Below are 20824 nucleotides of genomic sequence, written 5' to 3'. Positions count from 1 at the left end.
GCCTCGTTTTTTCGGCTCTCGCGTCATGCTTGCACTCTCTTTTTACAAGGATATCGACTTGACAGGCGTATAAAACCTGCTACGCGAATGCGGCCAGAGAATCGCACAAAGTCAGAAGGTGGTTACTTCAAGGTTGCAATTGCAAAGCATGTATTAAAGGGGTCATGAAGCACCAATTGGGCTTGTTGAAAAAACACAATCTGCGGAAAGCTGACACTGCTATGAACTGCTCTGCAAAATATTACAGTCGTGCGCGCCGCGTAAAGGCCACAAGCGGAGCGCGAAGTTGCCGTTTCCTCAGGCACCCTCTTTTCAAACAGAGGCCGGTTCTCACTCTCGTCGGTGGGCGGGGCGTCTGCACGTTGACGTCGCGGAGACATAGCATGCTTATTGGCCGATAGCCGGATGAGATGCGCTTCTTGCCACGGGGTGCCGCCACTTGCCCGTGCCGCACTCCTCAGTCTGCTAACTTTACACGGTAGCCGCACTCGCACATGCGAATCGCAGCGGTAGAGCAATTGCGTTTCATGACGCGCGCTGACGTAACTTCTTACCCCCGTGCCGTCCCTCCCTGTCTAGCTTCCAGTGCGCTCGTCGGCACAGGAAAAGAGAGAAAGCGCTGAGAGCGTGCGCTAAACCCCCGTAACTCCGCTGATTCTTGACGGATTCGAGAAATTTTTGCGGCAATCGATTCGGGAGGCAGTAAACTCCGATACTAAGGTCATAAAATTACTTCGAAAAGTGGTTCATGACCCCTTTAGGTGCCAGTTATAATTAGCGGCTTAAATATCACCTTAATGAAGTGACTAAAACAAAGCAAACCTGCAGAACGATGTCAAAGCTTGCTGAAAATGCACAGACGTCCGTTCTGGCGTGATAAAGCAGCCTTACCGACGCGTGAATTGCAGGTGCCTAACTTCTGACAGTGTGCAGAGTTCAATGGAATTCGACCAACTGCGCAACGCTTGGTATAACGCGAGTGTGAATGTTCAACAATGACTGGTAGGTTTCACGAACACGGGGAATCAAAACACTAAGTTGTTTCACCTACAACCGTAACTGGACTTTCACAATGCGAGAAGACAGCGAGTAATCATTACTGTAGTCGCAGCGTGCATGCGCCGAGTTACGTACTGATTCATGTAGTCGAAACGAACGAAAGCGATGAACTCGGACAACCAAAATAGAAGGCGAGACAGCACTGTCAGCTATCCACGCTTGCCGCCTTTACTTCTCGTGCGACATGCCCGAGAACCGATAACAGTTTCACACGTCAATCGCGTGCCTTGGTGTTGTCTGCACTGTTGTGGCAGGCCACAACACAGCAATACTTAGGTCCTCGCTTGCGCCTCCCCGGGGTCGCTTCTGCCAACGTGGAAATGCAGCTTCGCACAGCAAGCCTCTCGGTTCAGCGTGCCAAGCTGTTGGCACGGCTCCCCAGTGCCCTGCACCGACTGAGAAAACGCGCGCGCGCGTTCCCGCTGCCGACAAACAGGCTGTCGGCTGTGCTTGCACCCAGTTGCGCCAGAGCTTCTCTCCAGAGCCGCAGCACGGCGCTGTCATCACGCCGTAAACTTGAGCTTGGGTTCCCTACACTTATTCTGTGAATTTCCATTCCATGAGTAAGCTCCCCTGTCGGTAATTGGCCTAGGTATACATACTCTTGTAGACTCTAGGGGTTGTTTGCCAGTCATGAACTCTGTCTCTTTTGCTAGGCTTCTGAGCATTAGCTTTTGTCTTTCGCATATTCATAGTTGGGCCTACTGTAGGACTTTGACTGTTTAGGCCTTGGTCATTTGTTTTACATATGCTAAGGGTACATTTAAACTTTGCAGTCATTTCTGATGTATGGATACTTTTAACAAGAGAAATAAAGGTTATATTGCACCATTAATATCGAAATGGCATGACTAATTCAAGTGATGATGCAGGTTTACAAACAGTTCAATATAGGCGCTGTTTTGCTGGAGCATGCTCTTAGCGTCACCAGGCAGTACTTGTACACAGCGGTCCACTGTTAAAGGGAACAGCGGGCGTGCGTGGCGGCCGCTCGGCGCTGCTGATGGCCAGCGGCTGCATTGAGTTTCGCTCAGGCGCAGTGCGCGCTCTGAGCCGTGCTCTTTCGTTGAGCACTACTGTCAGCTGCCCCGCTTCGAATCGTCGCAAAGTGAATCGTTCACATGACGAAAGAGCACCATACTCTCTGCGCCGGCGCGAAACCCATTACAACTATCGGCCGACGGTGGCACTGAGCGGCTGCCACGCGCTCCGCTGTTCCCTTTAACAGTGGACTGCTGTGTACATTGACCTTTATAGTCCAGCATTTTCTGCACCTTTTCACAAACTTGCATAGGAACAGGCCCGCAGGATTGTAAAGTGTGAATGTATTTACTTAAATGTAAACATTTCGACAGAAGTCTGTCTGGCTGGGTGGAAGAATTAAGAAGTTGAAATACCTCCAGCCACAAATTCTTGGAGGAAACCCAACGTTTCGAGACCGGCTTGGTCTCTTCTTCAGGGGTGACTGTGCTGATCAGGGGGGCTTCGTCGCAGCTTGTTTTTGGCTCCGCCTTTCTCTTTCCCTCACGTTCCGGAGGCCGTGCACGTAGATCGGAGGTATTGTTCCGAGGGACCGGTTCACATTCGCAGGTGTGTTCTGGATGTGCCACGACTCGAGTAAGAGCCTCCTTCCCAGATTCCTTTCCGTTTCTATGATGGAAGCGCCCTCGAAGTCAATTTTGTGGTCGTGCTTCTCGCAATGCTCTGCAAGGGCACTGCGTTGTATTTCCATCCAGACCAAGCTGGTCTCGAAACATCGGGTTTCCTCCAAGAATTCGTGGCTGAATGTATTTACTTTGTTAATCTAGAACTCTGCTTTGCCATTTTTCAAATAGCAGGCTCGCACACGCATGTGCACCTCAACAGATGTAGGAAATCAAGTGGCGGTTACTTCAGTGTCTCTCACCCAGCATATCACTCACCATTCCTTGCTACCTTTCTGGCAACCTTATCTGGCGTACTTAAAAGTTTTGGGGGGTTAAACCCCAGATATTATTATTATTATTATTATTATTATTATTATTATTATTATTATTATTATTATTATTATTATTATTATTATTACCTAAAAAGTAGGTCCACGAACATCTATAGGAGAATCCCAGAAATGACTCTAGATGTTGGTGGGAGCCACTCCAGAGCATAACAAATATGGCAGAGTCCTCTCATGGCAACCTGAGGTAGAGGCAGCGTTGGGGGTAACGCGTTACTTTTTTGGTAACTCAGTAACGTACTCTTTACCATTTCGGAACTGTAACGTATAACATACTTATGCTAACATTTTTTGGTAGCGCAAGGTGTCACGTTACTTGTTACTTTTTTTCCAGCTATCCCGGGAGTTTTACAAAAACATTCTCGCCAATTTCACAGCGCTCGGCAATACTATCTTCTGTCGCAGCAGCCTGCCGGCCCGCCAGGCTTAAAAGTACCATTTAATGCAGTCGGAAAATGCTCCCAATCGGTAGTCGACGCTCTTGCGAACATGTGAGCCATTCATTATAGTGCAGCACATGGCAGGGAATTTACAGTTAAGTTTCAAAGTCTGCTTGAAATCACTTGCTCTTCTTTGGATAAATGATGCCATAAACCCAAAAGCACAGGTACACTGCTTTTGGCTGACCTGAGCATCGTGAGCTGCAGAGTTACCGTGGCACTCTCTACAGTGCTAGAATTACATTATGGAATTGCAGCAGCATGCTCATGACCACATTTAAAGTGAGCCATGCATTCAAAGAAAGTAATGTGCTCAAGGTCGTGACGCTTGCTGACGTACAGACAGCTCACATTAGCCATAAGAATATTTGCAGAATTAGAGTATTTGTGGTGTCAAAGCCATGAATTGGATTTCATACCTAGTATTCTTTGACTCCTAGGTATGACATCCTACGATTGAAGTTGAGTACATTTTGACATGGGTACAGACACATTTTTGATGTCCACGTGTGTCTGCTGACTTATGTCGGAGTGTGGGGTTGGTGATGTTGATGTGGAGCTCAGTAAATATTCTGTCTGCATGCTAGTAATGACCTTTAGCCTGTCTCCTAGAAAATGTATTTTTAACATATTTTAAAGAGTTATCACTTCATTTGTTTTTTGAAATACTATAGACAGTAGCAGTATTAAAAAGAATACTTCATGAGTATTTCTGTGTGGCTAGGCAGATTTAGTGTGAACATCATCCCAGTGATTGACCAAGGCAGGCATCAAACGACTGGTTCCACCAGATGTCAACTAGCAGCCAACCAGCACCTGCAGCTCATTATGTGAAAAAGCCCTTTTTTCAAAACAAGGCAAACTCAGCATCACGCTTAAGTCCACAACAATATATCAAAAAACGTTGCTGAAATATTTGAAGGTTCATGCATATATATATATATATATATATATATATATATATATATATATATATATATTACATTTTTGCTGTTTCATCTCATTTCTTGATCCTTGGTACCGGTGAATGCTCTACATTCGTATGTTTATTTCGGCAAACATATTCTGCATGTTGCTTTTCAGCGGGAGACAGGGAGAAATGTTCTAGGCCGTGTTGACACTAGTGATAGCAGTGAGGACACCAGCTGTTCTGAAAGTGAAGAACACGAAATGGCACGCCTACGAGGCCGAGGGGTGCGCAAGCAGGTGCCTGCTCGAGCCACTAAGGAGTCATCAGAAGCATCCTCTGATGGAGAGGGCAGCGAGGCTGGAAACCGGCGACTGCGGAATGGCCGCCGTGCAACGCCGGAGGAACCTCAGGCGATGCGGCGATCATCGCGCAACCGCAAGGCGGCTACAGAGGAAAGCCCCAAGGAAGACTCTGATGCAGCCACTGAACCTGAGAGCACACCGGGGAGCCCACAACTGGAGGAAGGCCAAGTGCTGAGTCCCGTGAATGAAGAGGAGGAGCAGAAGCCTGTGGGTAAGAAGGCATCTGAGGGTAGTTCAAGCTCATCATCATCAGAGTCGTCGGATACATCGGATGGGGAGGAGGAACCAGTGGGTCGGAGGGGCCTCAAGGGGGTGCTGGCGTCGCCCCCAGGGCGACACCAGGCACCCTCTGAAGGGCCCCGTTCACCCCCGAACAGCGAGCCAGCTCAGGAGGAGGACGTGAAAAGCCAGGAGGAGCCAGCTGAAGTGAAGACTGTTGAGCCTGACCAGCGTCCACTGCAGTAAGTCTCAACGCCATGTTTTCTTAGTTGTAGTCAAGGCGGTGATGCGGGCTAGTTGGTTCAACTTGTTCCTTACTGGTGTCTGCGTCTTGGTTTTTGTGCTACGAATATGATTACAATTGTTCCTTAGTTGTATTTTACCCTTGTTTGAAATAATCATATTGGCAAAAATGAACGCTTACATTTGACAATAATGTCTACGCATGACTGTTCTCTACAGAGTCTTTATGAAGTAGCAGTGATGGACAGTGATGTTTTAATATTTGATGATCTAACAACTTATCCATTTAACTGTTCCAAGTCTTCATTTTCATATTTATAAACGTGACTTAACTTGAAGTGGTGACTTGTCCAAGTCTGGATAAGGTAAAGCCTTACATGAACATGCCCAACACAGTGGTGGCATTTGTTTTGGTGCATTTATATCAAGCGTTAGAGGTCATCGAGTGTTCATGTCGTGGCTTCAAGTTATGGCTAAGAAGAAATGCTTTTGCCACTTCCTACTTTCATTTTATGTACAATATTCGACACATTGAGGTATTCGGTTAGAACTATTGCCATTGGTAACTAGAAACTTTTAAAGATTTACTTGGTATCCAATGTATTGAGCATGCAAAGACACTTTGATGTGTCATTCCTTTAATGACACTACAGTAAAATATTAAGTTGAGCTAGAGTGAAAGATTAGGCTTTTGCCATGAAAAATTCGTCATTGTTAGCAAGAACAAAGTACCTACAGTCGAACCTCGTTAATACGTACCCACTTTAAGCGTACTAACGGTTAAAACGTAGTTGCGACGAATCCCCGACCGAGTCTCATAGAGCCTAATGCATTCGCTGACCGCTTAAGCCGTAGTGCTTCACCCTACGCCTACCGGTTAGTGTGTACCCTGCATACCGCGATAACGTTTTGTGCCTTAAAATTTTACCACGCCGCTGAACTTCCCGACGCCACAATGTGCTGCCAAAGGTTTTCAGTCTTTTCGAGAAGTGTGTAGACAGGTCGATCACTGATTCCGACTTCCGCGCGATTGCGGCGACGCCTTTGCGCGTAAGCATCGGGAAAGAACGAAGGTGAGGCGGCGGCCACCGACGAACGCGCCAGCATGACTTACCGCCAACAACCTTATCACAATAAGTATCTTCAGATATCTGCTCGGGCACGCGTGCGGCGCAGCACTACTTTAAGCCTGCTGCACGCTTTTAATAGGCAACAACCTGAACGTGCTGGGCCGCCGATTGCTGCCGCCTCGTTGTGCGGGGCTGTGTTCAAGCGCGCGCCGCTTTGTAGAAACGAAAGCAGCTCGCTGTTGCGGAGTTGAGCGTTGCTGGTCGTGGGCGACAAGAAACCTCTTTGCGTAGACGCTATCACGCTAAACGCACGCGTACGGTACAGCAAGCGTAGCGCTGTTGTAACTATACTGCACGCTTTTATTGGGCGACCGTACGGAAGCGAGTTTGGGCCCAAACGCGCTTCCGTCCGCTGCCAGGACCGCTAGAGTGTCGCGGAATGCGCATCACTTGGAGGAAGTTCGTCATCGCCGCGTTAACCGAACAAGCTCATCTGTGCTCATAGCCGCATCTGTGCACGGTCTGGAGCGAAGTGGGTACGAAGAACACTCCCACGACAAATGCGCGCGTGCGGTACAGCAAGCGGCCCGGCGGCTCGGCAGTGACGGCGTGAGCCGAGAAGGCGACGCGCTGCACGCAACTAGCCAGAAGACGATTGGCTCCACACAGCCGTACTGCGCTTCACTGGAACTGTGTCAGTTTTTATTTAGTAGCAGATCGTGGTACAGACGCACACACATATATTGCGGAAAGCCGACACTGTCCGTTCTGTCCCTACGTTGTAAAAGTTCCGAAATGCTTCTTGGCGTCGCCACCGCGCGCTATCGGCACTATTGGACGGTCGTGCAAGAGTACCAGAATCTTTTCTCCAGTTTGGCAAAAAAAAAAGGCATTGCAGTGGGTACTTTAGGCAATGTTTGCTGTGGCACTGTATTTATTTCTTTGCTGGCGGCGATGGCGTATGCGAGGAGATGAAAATTTTTACTTGTTGGTTAATGCGTACTGCCATTTAGTGCGTAGTTATGCGGCGTTCCCAGCAGGTACGCATTAACGAGGTTCCACTGTATTTTTAAGTACGAAAACGAAATTGAGCAATTAGGGGTGCCTGCCTGCTTTTGTGTGCTGTGATACCTCTCATCAAACGTCAGACCTTTATTTTGATGACTCATCTACTGCTGCCTGTTACAGGTTAAAAGTAAACTAGATAAATTTTGACAGTAAAAGAAAGCATGCAGTCGGCCAGAGTTATTGCTTCAGTTGCTGACCGATTTTCCGGACCTGGCGGGTACCGCAAAATAGTAAAAAAAATTTTACAGTCTCAAAAAGTTAAAACATGAAAATAATGTTTATTTGGATTAAAGCAGCCAAAAAAAAAAATAATGCCCTGCCTTATGCTGCACTTAGTCACGCAGACTTGGTTGTTTCAGAAGCCACGGAAGTGGCTATTTCGCGCAAAGAAAACACAAGGGGAGGGTTGAGGGCAATGCTTGTGTTTTCTTTGCGCGAAATAGCCACTTCCGTGGCTTCTGAAAGAACACGAACCGACTAGCCCAACAACGTGTGCTTCTAGACTTGGTTGTATTTGGCTACAGTGACATCAGCATGTTGGCGATCTCTGCCGCCGACGGTTGCAGGGGTCACAGGGGGTGGCATCATGGCACCAAACTCACAAAATTCGAAGCTGGACATAAAAAGATGCACACAATGCCACATTTGGTTGGTTTGTGGGGTTTAACGGCACGGTAGTGGAAAGCTGGGGTTCTTTAACCTGCAGTGACATTGCACAGTACATGGGCGACTAGCATTTCGCCTCTGTCAAAATGCGACCACTGTAGCTGCAATCTTACCTGCGTGTTTCAGGTCAGCTATCGAGCATCGTAACTACTGAGCAACCGCAATGGCAGAGAACATCTGACAAGCTAAACGCCCCAAAAACACATCTGACACATCACATGTAGAATGGCGAACGAGAAAACGGGACGAACGTAAAAGAAAGCTTCCCACAAACAGCCGAACCTCGATATAACGAACACGGATATAGTGAATTATTGGCTATGTCAAACTCCAGGTCAAACGTATAATTGCATGTATTTTGACATTTTTATAGCAAACTAATTTGAATGCGCACTAGATATACCGAATTTTCCTGGCTGGAGTACGAGCTCTCCAAGAGTATGCGTTCAGCTTCTCTGTAGCACAGTGGCAGTTTGCAACGATCCGCTTTTACATCTGATGCGCCTTTATTGCCTTCACAGAGTAGCAGCTTAGACTGCAAACGGTGACGATAGTTTTTATTTTTTCGAATGAGAGACTGCTTCCAAGGTCAGCATTGTTGCACTCTCAAAGGATGTTACCTTTTACCATTGATTTTACATCCGATGCGCCAGACGCGGCAGAAATTGTTGTGGAGGTGACACGCCAGCAACCTTGGAATGAAGCTGTGGAAGTTGAAGCTGCTGACTCCGAAAACATTCCGCCGCCAACTTCTAGCGGGGTTGTGGCTGGTTTGGCTCAGACGCAGTGCTATTGTAGCACAATGGAAGGCACGGGGCTTAAGTTAGTGGAATGCCTTGACACTGTAGAGCAAGGCATTATACGGCATGCAGTCAACTAGAAAAAACAAACTGCACTGCACATGTTTTTTTTTTTTTTTTTCCCCCAATAAATGTCTTTTTGTTCAAGTAAGTGTCTCCTCAATTCCAGTCTTGCTGCCGACCGCTTCATGCTAGTGTTTGGCAATTTTTCAGTGTAGTTTTGGATAGCAAATTTTGGCTACAGTGAACATTTTTGTGAATTTTGCAGAGTTCGTTATAACAAGGTTCGACTAATAATGATGACGATAAGGCTGATTGAAAAAAGAAAAACTGGTGTCCCCCTAGAGCGTGTTGTCAACCGTGGAAGAGCGAGCATGTCCTCCAAAACTAGAAGAGTGTGCGTGCTCCGAATCTTGTAGGCTACTCAACTGGCCACTGGAAACTAAACTTGGCCAAGCCAGCAGAAAATCCAACATGGCAGCTTTCAAAATCAAGCAGCGTGACTCATAACAAGCGATTTATACCGGGAAATCAAACTTCAGGGCGTAAGTTCATTAGAAAAATTGGTCACGAAAATGTGTTAGTTCTATGGGAAACTGGACGGTGCATTTATGAAGTCCGAAATATCTGTTAAGTCTGAATTTTGGAGTCCGAGTAATCCATCAGCAACTGGAAATATTACAGCCAGAGAGCTTACTGTACAGTAGTGTCAACAAGTTCTGGTTTTGGTCCGCTGTGCATACTGGGTTGGCAGTTTTGCTTGGTTGATGCAAGATTTTCATTTCACGGCGTGCATTGCTGTGTTAGGAAAGCTGTTTTCATGTTTAGTTACCCGTTGGCAGCAGAGAAATTTCTTGTGGGGTGCTCAAACAGTACAGGTCATCCGAACAAGATGCTGCAGGCTCCTACACCAACGTGCGCAACCATATGGTTCCATGGTGCGAACCTCTATGTTCTTGCTCGGTCATTGAAGTGTAACACAATGTCTTCAGCTAGAATTCCATTCCACGCACTACATCACACGCTCTCGAAGGATGCTGTTCGGTAAATTATGTGAGAGAGGCACACAGGGTCTACGCACCACACCATTGACCTCACACAATGCAGAATGAGGAACACCATTTCATCTGTAGCGTAGTTGCGGCTTGACTTGACTCGCAGCATCATGGCTAATCAGTGTTTTTTTTTTTTTCAAAAAGAACTGGTGAAATCGGCAAACACTGGCACTCTCCTCTCGCACAGCTGCTAATTCAGAGAAAGTAATATTTTCCTTTACTGTCCCTTCAAAATTCTCATTATGATGCATAACTAGTACCCTCAGTTAACCGGAGTGACCTACAGTTACTGCCAACTGCAGTTTGAACCTGTTACACAGGAAATGCTGTCCTTGGTGTTGAGCTTTGAAGTTGAGATTTTGGGCTTTGAAGCAGGACCTTAGGACAGGCAGGTCACCGTGTTAACCTGTTATTCTAACGTTTGACATTATGTGTGAAAATAAACGTACCATGAATATAGGTTGATCTTTGCTGTGGTCCATCAACCCCCAGGCCCCAGCTGTACTTGTCATTGGAGGTCATACCTTTAATGCCAATGTCAAGTCCCACTTGTTTAGCCCAGTGTGTGCTTCTCTCATTGCTTAAGACTAGCTATGGTTGGCACTTGTCTTCAGCTTCCATTTTCAACTCTAGAGGGCAGTAGAAGAAAAAAAAAAATAGGTTTGTGCTTTCACCCTGCATTTTAGCCTTTCAACTGGGACTTAGAAATCGTGGTATGCATGAGGAATCCCAGTGGCAGAGACGCAGAAAAGAGCTGTTTCTCGGAGGTAGTTAGTACAGTAGCATTGCCAAAGACTCCATTTCACTCGTAGAGTTAGTTTGCCTTTTCTGAAAACCTCGTATTTGTCTGAGAGAGCGAGTGTGACAAATATGTGCAAGCTCCACTATTAACCCTTTGAGGGTCGAATTTTTTCACGAGATCCAGTCCAGAAATGTGTAATGTTTTTATTGCTGAAATAAATTCTTCAGCCGATTCTAGTTCAGAAATAAATTGTCAAAAAATTTTTTCCGTTACCGTAAAGTGACAAAAAAATCATTTTTGTTGCATACATATAGTTTATTCGTAGTAAGATCAAGCAAAATCCTAGAAAAAAACTTAAGTTTTTTTATAAATAAAAATTATGCATTGTAGTAAACATAGCTCACATACATACAAAAATAAGTGCACCAGAGTTCTTTTCCGGTTAAAAATGTTCGTGCTCTAACACAAACTTTTCAGCATGTGATAGTCTTTGAAGCATGGCTTCACATAGAGTGATTTGTTGCACTCCACACACATGTAGCGCGTTTCTTTGCGAAGTTTCTGTCAAGTGGTGTTGGCTCAGACTTAGCATCTTCTCTGGGTCCTGCTTCCATGTGCATCGGTGGGTGGCACCTTCTCTATGAAGCGTCGCACCGTCAGCCTAACAGGAGGATCTCCGCTTGGCATTCCCGCCTTGCTCCTCTGTGTGTGATACTCCTCGATCAGTTGGCTTACTACTTGCTGTTTGAAGTCCGCAAACGTTCTTGTGGATGCGGTGTTTCTACGGAAGAGAATAAAAGCGTTTAGCAGTAACATGTCCAGCAAGTGAAAAAAAAAAAAATTTGTTCCACTTCATTGTCATTCTGATGCTTTCGGAGAAGCTCAGTTGCATGTCAACTTTGTCGACTAGTCCCATTTTTTGTGTTGTATTCTAGCACGCATTTTGGCTTCTTTTTCTTTTCAACCGTTTTCCAATCCACTTTTTCAGCTTTGGCGATCTCTCTGTGCATTGTGGACAGTATGTGCACGTCTCATTTGTCACGCCATTTCAGCGCCAACATAGCGTTTGTGTGGTAGCTATCCACTTCACCTTGCTTCAGCTTCTTTGCAAAGTTTGGAAGCCCTTTCCTATTTGTGCGCACCGTCCCACAAGCATTTGTCTGCCTGTTGAAGAGAAACTGGAATAGTGCTGGGCTGGTGTACCAGTTATCCACGAAAAGTGAATGCCCCTTGTCCAGGAAGTCTCTTAGCAGCTCTACGACAACAGACCCCGAGAATCCCAACTCCTTCATAGTAGTTTCTCCGGTATAGACGATGAATCTCAAAATGTAGCCTGTAGGGACATCACAAAGCATGAACAACTTCACTTCAAAGCGATGTCTCTTGGAAGGAATATACTGTCGAAAAGAAAGTCGTCCTCTTTAAGGCATCAAAGACTCATCGATGCAGAGGTCTTGAAAAGGAACAAAAAAGGCAAAAAATCTTTCCTGTATTTCTTCCATTACCGGTCTAATTGTTCTTAGGTGGTCCTTTGCATTAGTGAGGGAACTGAAGTGCAGCACTCGCAGGAGCACGCAAAAGCGGTTGACCGAAAAGATTGACCGGAAGAAAGGAGTATCCAACATGGTGTTTTTGGACCAGTAGTCTCTCAGAATATTTTTCCAGACCATGCCCATCAAGAACACAACCGCTAGAAAGCAGTACATTTCGGCAATATCTGTATTCTGCCATAAACGCAGGCGCGACTTTCGGGACAGCCTTCGCTTGGGAGTCTTAGCATGCTTGTTCGTTTCTGCTACAATATTCGAGACTAGCCCTTCGTCAAAGAAAAGCTTGAAGTACTCGGACTTCTTTTACATCGGGCGGCAATGCAGAGCTAGACACTTGTCCTGAATGAGTGGTGTCAAATGGAAACACGGATGAGCAAAAGTCACCTTTGGTCCAGTCCACATCGTCTCGCCGCGCACGCTTTTCAGATATCGCTGAACTCGTCAGAAAATCCTCATCTGACAAACTGAAATCCAATGAATCAGATTCTGATTTGGCACTTAATAGTCCGCATCGGAAGAATTGCTGTTCGACTCACCGGCAGCAGAGCAACCAGCGCACACTTCCATAGCGTAAGCGAACTGCGTCAATGAGCGCACGGAAGAAAACTCTATGGTTGTGCGCCCATCCGGAAAGCAAAACGAGTGAAAAAGCTACAGTAATCCTTTGTCGTATCACCAACAAGACGTAGTTAGTTTTTTCGAGGCCCCAAAACAGGAAACGCAATCACGGTGGTGTCGTTTGTGTAATTTAGCGCTGCATGGAAACAGATTTAATCGCGTCCCGGGGAGCAATAAATGAGAGAATAACAAGCGGTCACCCTTTGTGAGATTAGAAACCAAACAGCCATCAGCTTTGCGTGTGCAAAAAGCGAAAACCACCCGAAGGACAAAACCGAAACCAGCCAGACCACGTGCGCGCGTTCTGATGCACAAGTGAAAGCCACCGCGCCGCTTTGGGGGAAAAAAAAAAAAAAAGACTCGGAGACATCAGCGCACTTAAAAATTTCCACGTATTTCCGAAGCGTGGCAGCACATTCCAAGCAAGAGAAATCATCGAAGAAGGTGCGCATTTGAAACCAACTGCACCGCGAGCGCGCTGCGATAGTTGGCGCGTTGTTTTGCGAAGCAAAAAAAAATGCAAAGGAGAGACATCGGCGCATGAAAAAAAATTCCACGTATTCCCGAAGTGTGGCAGCACAGGCCAAGCAAGAGAAATTATAGAAAAAGGCACGCGTTTTAAAAATAGACGCTATGCCGTACATGTACGACGAAAACCCTTTGGTACCAGGAAGCTTCTGCCGTATATGTACAGCGAAAACCCTCAAGGGGTTAAAGCTCACCAGTAGTCCATAAAATATACAGTACTATGTGACTTGTCAAAGTCGCATGCTGGAAAACTGCAAAATTGAAAGGCAAGTGGCAATGCCCCTTAAAACTCTTGTTTTAGCTATTATGACATCGCAGAATGTAGCATGATTTGGGCCATTATTTTGTAATGGTGTTATGCTAGATTTTATGCTAGTTTTGTCATGCCCAACCCATGGCTGGCTGATCTTGTTGATAACGTAGGTGGACCATTGCTCTGACCACTGGCCAATCGCGGAAAGCACGAAAAGGCATCATCATTGGAAGAGGCACCGCTACAAAATACAGTCACTAGTAGTTTTTAGCTTTTGCAGCCTTATCACAGAACTGTCATGAATAATAAGAGAACAGGGCTGTATGTGGGTCCCTTTCTATGGTCCACATTGTATCTTGCGCTGTACAAGTCAATTCAGGTTATAAAAAACAGACGCAAATGCTTCGAAAGTTGTGGTTTCATAATGAAGGCATCATTACTCCAGTTATCGTGCTAATGCCATCAAGAACAGATAAGGTGTAGTACTACTGCGTTGTTGCTTCACAGATCATTACAAGGACACTATGGAAACCTTTTCTGCTTTTTATATTGAGGAGTGCACTGAGCAGTTGTTGGAAATGGGCCATTTCATCATGCTGGAACTATGGAACTTTAGACAGTGTGTCTAGTTGTCATTCTCCTCGAGGAATCATCATGATTTCATTTAGACCTCTGTTTTATCAGTTCCATTGTACAGAGTGGTATGTGCATTTGTGTATATTGTGGTGCATGCATTTGTTTGTCCGTTTTTGCAAGCTACATAATAAGTGTTAGTACATGTAAGTTCAACGTAAATGTTGAATTCTTTTCATAGAGAGGAGAGGCCAGCCAAAGAAAGCGTTCCTGAAGATGTAGAAATGAAGGTGGGTCAACTTACTGTTTTTGCCACTATTGGACCTAAGATTGTTTTTATATCTAATTTAAAGGATGATGACGAGAGCCAGCCAGCTTCTGGGGCATCACCACCCAAGTTCAAAACCAGGAGGCTGTCGACAGCAGGTTCGTTATTTAAACCATGGTTACTGTGATTATCTGCGGCAGTCTAAAGTTTACAGTTTACGTGAGGCAGTATCCGAGTAATCTCACAAGCCTGGACAAACAACCAACACAGTTTTGTAGTATTGTGATCGTTGCCAGGTAAAACAGTGGGAATACTGAACTTTTTCTTGGATGCCACATCCTATAAACTCTAGGTCCTGCCTGTAGTGTTACATTCAAATTCAAAATGAAGTGCAGCACATGAACCGTGGCCTCAGCATCACTTTTGAGGAGAAAAGTGGAGAGGGAGCCATTGCAGCATTACACCCACGTGCTTTCTTATTGGAGCAATGATACACTGTCTTTGCTCCTAGTGCAGTATGCTTCATAATTACACTGCTGCCTCAGCTTGTTTTGTTTTGTTTTTTAATGGGGCTGTAGCTGCTCTGCGAGTCATGGTAAAGAATTCAAGAGAAAAGCAGATGCAAATTGCCAGGGTGGCGAAACCTTCCCCCACATTTTTCTCAGTAGCCGGCAGTGGCTTGCACATTGCAACTCATGTTGAATGCTGTAGCATACCTGCTGGCTTTCCTGATATGCCCGGGAGATTCCCGATTTCTGGCCTGACCTCACGATTGTATGGGTGTGCCCACATATTTCCTGACAAACAGCCCTAAACCCACCTGAAATGAAAATAACAAAGTGCAGCAGTTCAAAAAATTTCCTGGCCTTGAGGAACCCTAACAGCTCGCTGCGTGACCCTCTTCTCTATCACTGATGTAAAGCGAAGGATGGCCGCCACGTTTTTGTGTAGCCTTGGTTATTTACGGTTCGTGATCGTATCTTTATCTCAATGAGGATCTTATGGATCACACTGCAGTGCTCACAAAGTTAGCTTTACTGTCATCATTGTTATGCGGTGAAGCATGCCAAGTGTGGGAAGGGGCTACTAGATTTGCGGGTCATAGCACATGTTGCCCTGGGCGCATGTGTAATTATACACTCGCTTTAATTACGAGCACTGGTATGATCGGCAGCATCTAAAAGCTCTACTGATATCATTCAGAGCTGCATACTATGATGTTACTGCAGGCCCGAAAAGCTGGAAATAAAAACGTTGATTTTCTTGTCTTCGTGACCCCGCACCCATTGTTTTGCGTATCTCCCAATTATCGAGGTCCCAAGGTTGGCAGGTATGCATTTGTACAAATATGTTGTAAATACCTTATTTAACTTACCCAGCCATTTATAGTGCAAAATATTGATTATTTTTTGGGAGGTGGTCTTATTCAAAAATTGCATTGACAGTGGTAGTCAAGCCAGCCGTGATAAGTGACTAATGGGTGGCTTAATTCAGTAAAGCTTTGCCATTTGTGTAACTAAAGGTTGGAGCTATGCAATGAACTAGGATAAATATTATGCAGTAAATATCAAGGAAGTAATGTTAAAAAAACCAAAAAGACGGGGGAAAAAAGAGTCAGTTTAGACTTAACCTGTTTGCGAAATCAGCTGTGAATTCAAAAATATTCCATCAATTTCTTTTATTCTAGTTCACTGCACAGATATATATGTTGTAAATTATTATACAAAATTTCAGTTCAAAGTACACACTGAGAAAAAAGTTACGAAAGTTTGTGTCACATGATTTGGAGCAAATTCTTATTTTGAGAAAAACGCTAAGATTTCAGAGCTTGCAAAAGGTGTGCATCCCCCTTGTGGCCGTTTTTGGAGATTTAAAGATAGTTAGAAACACAGTTATATTTAATACACAAACTAGTGATGATAGCAGGATAATTTTCGTTGCAACATATTTTGACTTTTGAAGGTGGCCAACTGCCTGGAACATATTTTCCTGGTCCCTTCAGGTTCTGTTTAATGAGAGTCTACTGTATTTGATGTTGCCCACCATGGCAGTTTAGCAGGCTGTGGTGATGCGCTGCTAAAATCAAGGTCGTAGGTTCGATTTCCGGCCCTACAACTTTGATTCCCCCCCCCATATATATCTCGTTCTTTCAGTTTGATGTACTGGTGTTTTCGGGTTCCATTTCGAGTGATAAACTTTAGGGGTGTTTTATTGGCAAAAAGTTTATTTCATTTGCTAATGTCGACAAAGGGCGTTCAAGGTGTCATAATCTTGTTCGCGCCAATTAAAGCACAAGCTAACTTGTCCTGTCTTGCGTTAGACTGCGATCGCCACATAGCTTGGAATTCTGTATGATGGTGCTTTTCTTTATTTGCAGGTTGTAGGCCTAAGCTGTTAAAATTAAACTTCAGAAACCCTGTCACCAAAGGCTGGTACCAATAATATCTTTGGTCTGCTAAAAGTTCTGTAGCTTTAGATAAGCTACCTTGTTTTAGTCTCTTAATTTTATGTGAAAAGGTGTGATCTGTGAAGTGGTATGTGAAATTTGAAAACTGGGATTTCTCTTCAGCATTGAAAAAAGATTCTGAAGATAAGGAGGAGCGACCACAGCGGAAGCGCAGATGGGGCTCTACGAATGTTGTCCTTGGTCCTTCCGTGAGCATTTCTACTGCGGCATTGAAGGTATATTTTGCATACTTAGCACTTGAGAGCAAAGTATATCCTAACCAATTCCAGCTGTACAATGGCAGTATATGCACAGAATAACATAGCAATAGAAACAAACATGTGCATGCTACCTTATGGCACTCTAGGGTGTTGGAAAAAGTGAAGGCAATGAAGCTCATATAGTGAAACTCCACTACAGTGAAGCTCACAGGACGTGCAAGATATTTTGTCATCACAGAAAAACAGTAAAGTTAAAGGGACCTTGCAACATTTTTTCAGTTGCTTTCTGTAGCCCTGGAATGAGTAGTATTGAATACCTAGATCAATGCGAAAAGAACTGCACACATTCACAAATGCGTTATTCTCTTAACAAGCACGAAAAAACAAAACATGAGGTATTCCACAATGAGTGTAACGTTTATTTGAAAAAGTCCGTTATCTTTGCCTGGTGGGGCGCAGCTCAAGAAACTCTTCGTTGTCATCCGCTTGCTTTATGCACTGCCTCAGTGACATTGCTGTACCTGGTAAGAAATGTCTGCATCTTTCTTACGCCCTCGAAAATGTTGACGTTAAATGTTGATTCTTCACAATGGTCCTCGCACATTATTTCAGCGTTGTCTTTTCTCTTGGTGTCCTCATCCATGTTTCCTCGATCACGACAGTGTTGACGATCTCATCGGTCGTCAGTTCAGCCAACATGCATGCTTTGTCGTCACACCCCACCCAGTCTTAAAACATTACCGAAGCATTATGTGCAGTTTCTTGATGCGACAGCTAATGACTATGAACAATTATGACCGAGCCTTTTGTAATGGGTTGGAAGCGTTAAAGGACCCACTAGTTACATAATTTGCATTGTGTGACGCCTGGTCGTTATTTCACTCTCCCACCACACTTTATAACATGCGCTAACGTGAGAAAGAGATAGAGAGAGAGAGGGGAATTAACTTTATTGAGACCCTGAGGAAATGGATCATGGGAGCCTTATGGGCTCCCTTGGCAACCAACAGAAGTGCACTTGCGAGAAACCCACTACGCTATAAATCATATTTTTTGTGAAGTAGGGAAGCAGCAACTATGCAATTTTTCTTCATTCTGTGGAGAACCGTGGTATCTGCTAAACACCTGTAAGGCATTATGTGCTCTTTGTTGGCGCTGTGGCTGATGACGAAGAATTATGGCAGAGTCCTTTGTAATGGGTTGGAAGCATTGAACAACCCACTCTTTGCGCAATTCGCATTGTTTGACGCTTGGTTGTTATTTTACTCTTCTACCACGCTACATTACATATGTTAATGTGGTCCCTTTCCGACATGAAGCCTGTATAGGGCCTTTTTGCAAAGCAGTTTTAAGCACCGGCATGGCTCTGAGGTAGAATACTGGGCTCCCACGCAGAGGGCCCAGGTTCGAACCTCGTTCCATCCTGGAAATTTTTTCTTATTTCGAGCGATAGTGGTTACAGACACCGGTGGCGGCGGCGGACAACTACGGCGCCAAAAACGGCCCTTGTTGTGATCTCATAACAGTTTTTGCTGTAAAATCAAAAACAAATCCAGCATGTTCCGCGCTGCATGTTCTTAGCTTTGGGCTGTGTTTTGTCGGCTTTCATTTCGTGTGCAGTTGTTTTGTCCCTATGCCATTTCACATTACTAAATGAAGATACAGTCATTGCCTATGCCATTTCACATCAAATGAAGATATAGTCATTGTTTTCTGTCACATGGACGCTGAAACATTAGTGCTATAAAGCTGTCTGTTACTTTTTTTTTTTTTGTCTGCGCATCAAATTTTATAATTAGTTTTTATAAAAGTTATGAGTAAGACAACATGTTAAAAGACTGTGCATGCAGACAAGAGAGGGCGGTCACGGTGAATGCTACGTCACAAGGCCTTTCCGAAGTGAGCGGTTTGAATCGCACTCGCGGTGTGCGGACCACTAGAACATGATCTACAAGAGAGAGGTCAATACAACACAAATGGCGTTTGTGTTGTGACCTCTCTCGTGTCAATGTTTGTATGCCCAGTCTTTTACCAGAAATACCAGGGGTGAGACAGCTGCGCATATGGCGCATTTTTGATAAGATTTCGTTTTCCTGCGCCAAGCTGCTACAAAAGCATAAAAATCTCAAAAATTGCGCCGCACTGCTCCAAAACAGCCTCAAAAGCAAGAATCTTGATGCCCACGTCATCTTCAGTGGGGCAAAAAAGGCTGAGTTGACAACATGATTTTCCAGGCAGTGCCAGGAATACCATGAAAATAAGACGTTCGCTGAACACATGACGCGCCCAAGCGTGTTTCTTCTATGCACCTTCCTAATGAAGGCATACATGGTACTGCCATAATCTCCTCTTGACGGTTGTAAATATGTGTGACCCCGCAAAAATGTGCTGCCGTGCTCCGAGCCTGCTGCTTCTACTCACTAGGCTGTATGCTCTTCCACTACTGTAGCTTAGCCAAAACTATCGAGTGGCATGAGTAGCAGAGTTGACTCTCATGTTGCTCTGCGTAGCGTGTTCCTCTGGTCGCTGCAGTTTTCATGTCGACGCTGCGGCGTGTGGTCACCTATGCGCATGTTTGCTGTGGGCGAGTACCTTGTGGCATCAACGCGGCAACTAGCTTCCTGCATGCAACACGTCTCCACAATGCTCTAGCCTAGCTGGGTTCTGTGAAGGACATTTTGGGGTTCCGCGAGCGGCTACAACTAATGCAACCTGCTCCCATTTTATCCCAATTAGCAACTAATTCATTTATTTAGACGAGCAAATTTGCATTGCATTTTGCATTTAACGAAGCCATCGCACGCCGCATCCGCACATCAGGTTCTTGCGGGTAGCGAGAGACCCACGTGCCAGCACTAAAGACTCGTCGTCTAGTGCGTACCATGAAACTTGCACAATTTATGGACCCGTGGTGACAGAACGCACGGAGCACTGGTAATTAATTCATGCTCGTGAGCGTTTAAATCAGTTCAAACGACATTAACGGGCACCTCGACGCTTTATTCATGGCTCATGGTGCGTCGGTGATCATGTGGACCAGTTTTCATACACGGTGGTTTGCCACTGCTTTATGTCTGTTTTGTAATCGAAGCGCGCAATGAGTGCTTTGATACGCGTAAGAGGCGTCGCTTCGTGTGTGCTCTGAGCTCCACAAGCATTTAGGCTTAGCTTTACAACCGGTGTATCGATCAACGGCCGTTTCGCTGTCTGGCTGGCATACCTCCTTTTTTGTTTTGCAAAAAAATAAAACAGGCCTCTGTACGTCTGGCGCCTCGTTTATGTGAACATATTGCTTACGCTGCGCGGTGCCTGAAGCATGCAGTGTTGGTCAGCGGGCACTTATCGTGACTCGCGGGGAGGGGGGGGTATGAATCGCAAGTCTGTATTATTGGGAGTTCTACGTCAACGGTGATGGCCTTCGATATTAAAGAAAAGAGAACAGCTCAGCGCTGGCAGTGTTAATACTGTGGTTGCGCGCGTCGAGAGGCGCTACATCATCTCCCCCTCCCCTCTCTGCGCTTTCGATTGTCTCTATGCTCAAGAAAAAGTTAGGGGTTCTGTGGCACTATGGAAAAGCCGTTAGAGTCCCCAGGGCCATAACGATTGAGAACCCCTGCTCTAGCGGTTTTGCACGGGAAGGTGGCAGCAGACTGATTCGAAGCACGTTTGTGTCATCCCCCAGTAAAAGTGTACAGTACGCTTACAGCGGCGCTACTCTTGCAGTACCGTACGCGCGCATT

At 45.3% G+C, this 20824-nt stretch overlaps 1 protein-coding gene across 4 annotated transcripts in view; it reads left to right on the top strand.

Moving 5' to 3' along the window:
- LOC119372300 (apoptotic chromatin condensation inducer in the nucleus) overlaps nt 1-20824 on the top strand; it is an 84698-nt gene that overhangs the window by 20826 nt on the left and 43048 nt on the right. For all 4 annotated transcript variants that reach the window (XR_005179511.2, XM_037642775.2, XM_049419487.1 and 1 more), the window contains 4 exons: nt 4576-5225; nt 14391-14439; nt 14503-14575; nt 16987-17099. Coding sequence is in view for 3 of the 4 variants with exons in the window: in XM_037642775.2 (XP_037498703.1) it covers nt 4576-5225; nt 14391-14439; nt 14503-14575; nt 16987-17099 (885 nt within the window). In the remaining variant the exon portion in view is untranslated. The remainder of the gene's footprint in view (nt 1-4575; nt 5226-14390; nt 14440-14502; nt 14576-16986; nt 17100-20824) is intronic.

Source organism: Rhipicephalus sanguineus, chromosome 1 (genome assembly GCF_013339695.2).
Source record: "Rhipicephalus sanguineus isolate Rsan-2018 chromosome 1, BIME_Rsan_1.4, whole genome shotgun sequence".
NCBI lineage: Eukaryota > Metazoa > Arthropoda > Arachnida > Ixodida > Ixodidae > Rhipicephalus > Rhipicephalus sanguineus.
This window is presented reverse-complemented; position numbering and strand designations above follow the sequence as displayed.